This window comes from Gracilinanus agilis, chromosome 6 (assembly GCF_016433145.1).
Source record: "Gracilinanus agilis isolate LMUSP501 chromosome 6, AgileGrace, whole genome shotgun sequence".
Lineage (NCBI taxonomy): Eukaryota > Metazoa > Chordata > Mammalia > Didelphimorphia > Didelphidae > Gracilinanus > Gracilinanus agilis.
Window position 1 is genome coordinate 15,774,640 of NC_058135.1, and position 8,098 is coordinate 15,782,737.

An 8,098-nucleotide genomic window follows, 5' to 3' on the forward strand; every position below is an offset into this window, starting at 1 on the left:
CTAGATGAAACGTGTGCCGGCAGTTCTAGGGCAAGTCCCTGCTCAGTTACGGGAAAGCCACTGAAGTCCTGTCCAACTCGGAGTTTGAGTCGGAAGGGACCTCAGTGTCTACTTGAGCTCGAGTCCCCGCTCTCACATCCTTAACAAGTGGCTGTCCAGCCTCTGTTTAGAGACTTCCAAGATGGGGAGCCCACTACCTGCCCAGACAGGTCATTCCTCTCTGAGGCTGCACAGGGAGTCGGGGGGTTTCCTTGCAGGGATGGTCGCCCTGGCCAGAATGTCCCTCACCAGTGGCTCTCTACCCTGGGTGTCCGGTAAGCTGGAAGAGTAAGGGTTCCTTCTGTTGTGTCCCCCACCCCTGCTGCCATGTTCGGGGCCCTCTGCAGTCACTGCTTCGGCCGCCTGCGAGAAGCTCGAGAAGGACCGGAATGAGCTGGAGACCACGTGCCAGGCCTTTGTGGACAAGCTCAACCAGCAACACCTGGCCGAGCTGGCCGAGCTGGAGAGCCAGCTGAAGGAGCACTACACGGGCGAGTGTGAGCGACTGCAGAGTGTGTGTGTGCAGGAGGTCCAGAAGTACCAGGCCCAGCTGCAGAGCCAGGTCAGTGCCTCGGGGAGGGGGCCTGGAGGGGCCTTAAGTGGCCGTGGAGGCCTGATCAGAACTGCCGCTCCGATCCTGGGCAGATCCCTGGGCCAGTTGGCTGTCTAAGCCTCAGTCTTGTGGCCTGGCAAGTGGGCCAGCAGGAGGAATGAAAGATTTTTCAATCTTAAATGAAGTGTAGAAGCTTGTCACTGCAATTGCTATTCCAAAGCCCCAGGCCCGCTAGAGCCGCCCGCAAGTTCTCTTGGGAAATGCTGCTGCTGTTCATTCAGTGCCATCTCTAAAGCTTGGGAAGCATTGAGGAACCCGGGGAGGGCATGGTGTGGGTCTCTTTGACAGATGAGGAAAGAGTTTCAGAGAGAAGCGGCTTACCCAGTGTCCCATCGTGCTGCTGGCTTTAGATAAGCGGGGCTCCTGATCCCAAGACCCCCTCTTGCCCCAGGGTCTCTGGTTGGGCTGCGTGCCTGGCGTTTCTGTATTCCGTGTTCTAGGTGAGCTGAATTGTCTATGGTGATGGGAGAGGGCATAAAAGGGCTCAATTCAGCAAACAATAAACATTTATTAGGCACCAAGTCCGAGGGATAAAAATTCAGAGCCGTATGGTCAGGGATCTCGAGGGCTGCAATCTGAAATTGTCTCCTCCAGCCTTCTCATTTGACAGATGAGGATATTAAGGTTTAGGGAAGCAGTGACTCCCTCCATTCAGAGTCCATGGAAGAGCTGGGATTTGAACTCGGTTCCTCTGGTGCCCAGTACCAGCATACTGTACCCTAAACCACAGCGTCTCTGACTTACCTTCTGCTGGGGAGGATAGAGGAAAGCTGGACTTCCAAGGGGAGGGAAGAGGCAGAGAAGACGGCCTCCGTGCCTCTCTGGGCCTCTCTGATGAAGGGTTTAGTGCCTCTCACAGCAGTCTGTTCTGCCCTTGGACATCCCCCATGAGAACTCCTGCTTCTTCGCACATCCTAAGCCCAGACTGGCTTCTGCCTAGCTTGTACCTCTGGGGCCAACCAAAGTAGCTCAGACCCTTATTTTGTGGGATTGACAGTCCCTTGAACACAACTGAGTCTTCCTGGCCAGACCTCCCGAATCACTTAGCTTCTGAGAGCAGGACACTAAGGCCCTGCCCTCTCTGGCGGCCACTGGCCAGCCTGTGGCTAGGTCCCTGGCACCTCCCATCATGCACTCTGCTGCCCTCGGCTCAGAGAACCAGGCTTCGCTGCAGCACCCACACAACTGGCCGAGGGGAAGGAGACCACAGGGCGGAGATGTGGGAAGCCACACACCCGAGGTCTGGAAGGGTCAGGAGAAATTGTCTAGGCCAGACCCCTCATTTTACAGAAGTGGAAACTGAGGCCAAGGGGGTGCCCCAGGCCTGCCCTTCAGAAATGATGGTGATGGATTGTTTTAGAGGACTGAAAGCAGAATCAGGCCAGTAGACACATTGGCTAGGAGTGTAGAAGAGAGGAATGTTGTGTGCACACACACGCAGTCTCATGACAGTAATGGAGGGGATACAGCGCAAGGGAAAAGCAGTTCTAGACTGCTGTGTTGAGCACTAAAAAACAAGACAAAACCTTCCTTTACAAGTTGAATTTTTTTTTTTTAACCCTTACCTTCTGTCTTGGAGTCAATACTGTGTATTGGTTCCAAGGCAGAAGAGTGGTAAGGGTGGGCAATGGAGGTCAAGTGACTTGCCCAGGGTCACACAGCTAGGAAGTGTCTGAGGCCGGATTTGAACCTAGGACCTCCCTTCTCTAAGCCTGGCTCTCCATCCACTGAGCTACCCAGCTGCTCCCAAGTTGAATTGGTTTTATTAGCATTTAAAAATAAATTCCCTTGTGCCCAATTGGCACATGCATCTCATCTGTATGTATGATTATTTAAAAAAAGAAATAAAAATCTTTTTTCTTTCAAAAAGATCAATTCCCTCCAAAGCTCTGGTTTGAAGAGAAAGTGAAGGCTGATGCTTCTCCTTCCCTCCCCACCTCAGGGCAGAGAGAGCTGCTCCATTCGCTCTCTGAGACCCTTTTAGGACTGTTCTTGGCCATTCCAGCTGAGCCGGGCCCCCTCTCGGAGTCTCAGTGCTGTCCTGGAGCAGCCCACTTCCTCCCCACCCAGCCGGGCCGGGGGGCTGAGCCCGGGAGGGGCCATAGCTGGGGTTGGAGGTTCACATTCCGATGACCCCCCGTGCTCTGCCTCCACAGCAGGGATTGTGCTTGGCTGATCCTGACACATGCTGGTGCTTTCCTTGGCAGGTCGATAACTTAAATGCTGCCCACGAAGCCTTCAAATTGGAAATTGAGTCCAGCCATTCCGAGCGGGTGGATTTGCTGAAGAAGACCTACGAAGCTTCCCTCACAGGCAAGAGTGCTCCTTCCTCCCCCCAGGGGCCTCCTAATGGCTCCGGGTCATCCGCTAGGTCAGAGAACAGCTTCTAGGGCCACCCTCCCGGGAGCTCGCTCAGCTGCCCCCCCTCATGAGGTGTCCGTCCTCTCCTGCTGGCTCCTTCCCCTGGGGCGCGGGCAGAGGCCAGCCTGGGAGGCGGCGGGCTGGCCTCAATGACTGAGAAGCCCTCCTCGTAGCCTGGCTTTCATGAGCCCTTGGAGACCAGCCTGGTGGCCCTTCAGAGTAGCGATGGGGCCCGGTGTCCGTTCGTCCTGAGCGGGACCTTGGGGCCACACGGGCTTGGGAAGGTGGCAGCATGGGCCGCACAGATTCGTGGACCTGCCCAGGAGGCCTCCTTGCTGAGGAGCTCTTGTCCAGAATGTCAGTCGGTAAACATCTATTACGAGCCAGGCTAAGCCCTGGAGAGACAACCAGAGGAGCGTATGGCCTCCTTTGGGGGTGGGGGTGGTCGGCGAGCACAGGACCATGTAGAGGAAGAAGAGGGAGAAAGAAGGCACTGGCAGCCAGAGGAGTCAGGGGAGGCCCCCACTCTTCGGTTCCCCTCAGGCTTCTACTCATATCACACTCGTGTTCAGGACATTCGTCCCTCCCTAATGGAACGGTGGTCTTACTCCCCTCCCTGCCTCTCCATGCCCAGCCCTGATCTCACACAAGCCTCCTCTTTTCCCCAGTGGGGAAGGAATTCTCCCAGAGTCTGGAGCCTGGAAGGGAGCCGTCGCAGGGGAGTTTTGTGGGCCTCACCACCCCTGAGGCCCCAGACCTTTCCTCTCCTTGGAGTCCCACCCGGACTCGCCCCTGTCGTACATTCTCCAAGCTGCCCCAGCACGCACACAAACCCTGCCCCAGAAAACCAGCTGAGCCTCAAACGGAGGAGATGGGGGCTCACTGCGGGGGTCGCCTCGAGGCGGGGATCTGAGAAACATTGCCTCTTTGCAGAAATCAAGGAGTGCCATGACCTGGAAAAGAAGTCCCTGGAAGATTCCTTCTCAGAGAAGCACGAGTCTCTGGAGGTGAGCGACAGCCCGGGCAGGCCCTGTGCCTGGGGGGCACATCGAGGGGGCACTCATTTCATGCCCACTTCCTCTGCCACCTTGGACGGCTCATGGTGCCTGTGTCTTGTTTGTAGAAAGAGATCCAGGATCTGAAAAGTAAGAATGATGCTCTGAACGAGAAGCTTCAATTGGAGGAGCAGAAAGCGGCTTCCAGAGAGAAGGCTGCCCTGGTGAGTTACGGTGCCACCCACCAGCTGCTCCCTCCAAGGGGCAAGGAGCCAGGAGGCCTGTCTACAATGACTTTGGGGTTGGAGCTTGTTTACATCTTTGGGGGGGAACCTGACTGCAGTGGCTTTGGGGCTGTGTCTGGGGAGCCTGTCTGCATTGGCTTTAGGGATACATTTGGGGAGCCTTGTCTAGAGTGGCTTTGGGGCTGTGTGTTGGGGGGCTTGTCTACAACAGCTCTGGGGCTGTGTCTGGGGCAGCCTTGTCTAGAGTGGCTCTGGGGCTGTGTCAGGGGGGAGGGGCAGGGCTCTTGCCTACAACAGCTCTGGGGCTGCGTGTGATAGGTGAGCAGAAGGGAGCCAAGCTGACTGGTGCCAGACAGACACATTTCAGCTCAGCGCCATGCCCAGGGCTAGAGGAGCTACAAGGTTTCAGGCAGGCCCACACCCTACTTCGAGGTACCAGCGAGTGTGATACAAAGTAAGAAATAGGAGAGAGGAGTCAGCAGTGTGCCTGAAGAGCCCCCATCGGAGGCGCCCTGGGAAAGGAGGCACTGTGGTGGGATTGAGAGGAGGAATAAGCAGCAACTGAGAGAAAGGGGGGGATGGCATTCCCCACAGAGGGACCATTTGGGTCAGAGTTGCAGAGGAGAGAGGACTGTGAGTAGTCCAGTTTGGTGGGAACATAGACTGTGCTGAGAGGAATTTTCTAGTGATAGGACATGCGCTTAGAAAGGTAATAATGTTGAATGTTGCTAGAGCTTTACTTGGTAGGGATTAGGGAGCTCAAGAAGAATTTTGAGCACAGGAATGCCCCAAGCAGACTAGTGTATGAGAAAAATGATTTCTGACAGCATACAAAGGATAGATTGGAAAGATGAGAGCTGAAAAGGAATAAGGCCTATGAGGAGGCCTATATAGGCAAGGGTGGGAGAGGCAGCTGGAATAGAGGCAGTGCGATTAGATGTCCAAAGAGAGCTACGTTCAAATCCTGACTCCCCATTTAGAGCTGACCACATGACCTTGGGCAAGTCACCTCACCTCTGTAGACTGCTTCCTCATCTCTACTGAGAAAGCTACCTCAGCTATAGAATCATTGATTCAGAGCTGGAGTGAAGCTCAGGAGATCCACCCCCTTATTTTCTGAAGACACTGAGACTCGGGGAGGAAGGTGACTTGCCTATAGTGTTAAAGAGAGTAAGTGGCCAAGGCAGGATTTCAACTCAAGTTCTTGGACTTTTGCCAGCTGTCTTCTTTTCTTTCTCCTTCTCCCTCAGTATTGAATCAATACCGTGTATTAGTTCCAAGGCAGAAGAGAGATGAGGGCTAGGCAATGGGGGTTAAATGACTTGCCCAGGGTCACATAGCTAGGAAGTGTCTGAGGTCAGATTTGAACTTAGGGCCTCCCATTTCTAGGCCAGATTGTCTAGACCAGGGGTTGGCAACCTTTTTGGCCGTGAGAGCCATAAACGCCACATTTTTTTAAATGTCATTTCGTGAGAGCCGTACAGAGCTCACAGTGCGCTCCTGTAACAGCGCCTGAAAAAAATGGACTTTATGGCTCCTGCAGAAAGAGCCCTATCTGGCCCTCAAAAGAGCCACACGTTGCCGCCCCCTGGTCTAGCTGCTGAGCCACCCAGCTGCCCTCCAGCTCTCTCATTGTGCCTTATCCGTTACTAATGCCTCCAAGGACTCTGGAGGCTCTGGTGTTGCAGCTTAGACAAGTTTGAGAGCCGGACTGTTTTCCTGGGACTGACTTTTTGGGGTGCAGGGAGGATGAGATGCTCCTGTTGCCTCGTCATGGCCTCCGTGCCCTCCCCTGCCCCAGCTCCAGGGCTGACTCCAGTTGAGCTGGGAGGCCAAGTCCTTGTGGATCAAGAGAGGAGCTGAGGCTCGAGAGGACAGGAAGGGCAAAGCCAGGGTGGCGAGTGGCGTCAGGCTCCTCGGTCTGATTGGTTTCTAAGCAGGCCACAGGCTGCCAGGGCAGAGAGGGGCCATGGAGAGAGACCTAGGCTTGGGGTCCCAGCTTTGCCTCTTAACAAGCTCCATGCCTGGGGGCAGTCATTCCCCCTAAGTTGTGCCTCCGTTTTCGGAGCTTTAGACTTCTGGGTGATACTCTGGGTCTCCTGCCCACACGCATTCTGTAAATGAGAGGAGGACCTGGGCCAGGGTGCTGCCATCTTTGGATGGTGACCAAACCTTGTCCCTGCAGAAGAACCCCCAAGTCATGTATCTGGAGCGGGAGTTGGAGAGCCTCAAGGCCGTGCTAGAGATTAAGAATGAGAAGCTACACCAGCAGGACGTCAAACTGCTCAAGATGGAGAAGCTGGTGAGCTCCTTCCCCAGGGCAATGGAATCCAGGGTCGGGAGTGCTACCTACAGGAGGGGGCCTTCCTCCAGCCACCACAGCCAACCCAAGGCCTTGTGCTCCAGGGGCTTGCATGGGAGTGGAGCCCAGGGTGTTGGCCTTGTCAAGCCCTCCCATTCTCTAAGTGGATGGGGAGGAGAGGACAGAGGGGCTGGAGCCAGCCATAAGTCGCCTGGCCCAGGGGCTTTCCAGAGTTTAGCAGAGGCCTCTGGAACACTCAGGGAGGGTTAGGCTCCCTGAGAAGTCTGGGCCCTCCAGGGTGCCTGGCCTGAGCCTCAAAGCAGGCATTTAGCCAGAGGCAAAAGTACAAGGGGGTGGGAGCTGGCCTAGGGGGCAGGGGGAGGGCACCAGCTGATGTGGGCCTCGCCTGGCCGTGCTTGTCTCCGGCTGGCACTAGCTGGTGCTTGGCTGCCCAAGTCATCAGGAGGCTGGTTCAGATTGGAGCCATCACCAGGAGTCAGCGAGCCTTAGAAAGGCAGCTCCCATTGCCTTAGAAGGGTCTGTTCCTTGTGCTGGTCCTCTAGCAATGGGTTGTCAGGCCTGGTCACTATTCCCTGCCTTGGTAGGGAAGCTCGTTCACCCGTGGGCTAGGCTCAGGGCTAGGCAAGGGTCTGCACCCACATGTCTGAAGCAGTTGGCAGCGAGCTATTTGCCTCCTTCCAAAGGCATCTGGAGGGCACAAGGAAGCACAGGGCCCAGCTGTGGGGACTTGGCCGCCCCAGCCCCTCAGGGGGTATCCTTGCTTCTCTTCTGCTATACAGACCTGTGCAAATGAGCCAAGAGGAATCTAGATTGCAGTGGGGTGGCAATGGGACAATTCTAAATTGTGGAAGTAGTTTAAGTTGAAATGTAAAAAAGAGCATGTGGTGAAAAACGGCTTCGTTCTCATTGGGTGGCATTGGCATGGTATTTGGCAATGCCAGACAGGCCCAGGATGGCCTCTGTGGCCCAGGCTGGCACTGGCAAACTCCTCCATTCTTTGTGGTCTCCCCCCGGTTGGTGGCGACTTCCTTCTCTGGGCAGGAGGGCCCCCTTGTCAGTTATCTGGGAGAACATTCTTGGTCTAGGAGGCTCCTTCTAGCTCGGTTTCCATAGCCCTGGCCAGCATCACTAGGGCCGGGGCCCCTCTTAGCGCCGAGAGTTCTCTCCTCCGGGTATCGGGCTACCTGGGACGAGCTCCGGCAGGGCTGGAGCCAGGGCTGGTCTTTGCCTAAGGAGGACGTGAGCTCTGATCAGAGGCTACTTTGTGCCTAGGTGGACAGCAACACAGTCCTGGTAGATAAGCTGAAGAGGGTCCAGCAGGAGAATGAGGAGCTGAAAGCACGAATGGACAAGCACATGGCCATCTCCAGGTGAGACACGTCCAGCACTGCCCTCAGAGGAGGGAGGGCAATGGAGGAGGAGTCTCTGTCAGTCTAGGGTTCTGGGTCTCTGCTCCTCCCCTCCCCTCCCCCTCTCCTGATCTTTTCCTTTCGCCCCCCCCCCCCCCCCCCCCCCCCCCCCG

General features: G+C 55.8%; 1 protein-coding gene across 1 annotated transcript in view; it reads left to right on the forward strand.

The window, feature by feature from the left end:
- MTUS1 (microtubule associated scaffold protein 1) overlaps nucleotides 1–7,950 on the forward strand; it is a 70,763-nt gene extending 62,813 nt beyond the window's left edge. The window contains exons 6-11 of the mRNA XM_044681442.1: nucleotides 387–601; nucleotides 2,860–2,965; nucleotides 3,947–4,020; nucleotides 4,137–4,232; nucleotides 6,439–6,555; nucleotides 7,849–7,950. Coding sequence (XP_044537377.1) covers nucleotides 387–601; nucleotides 2,860–2,965; nucleotides 3,947–4,020; nucleotides 4,137–4,232; nucleotides 6,439–6,555; nucleotides 7,849–7,950 — 710 coding nt within the window. The remainder of the gene's footprint in view (nucleotides 1–386; nucleotides 602–2,859; nucleotides 2,966–3,946; nucleotides 4,021–4,136; nucleotides 4,233–6,438; nucleotides 6,556–7,848) is intronic.
- Nucleotides 7,951–8,098: the final 148 nt, after the last annotated feature.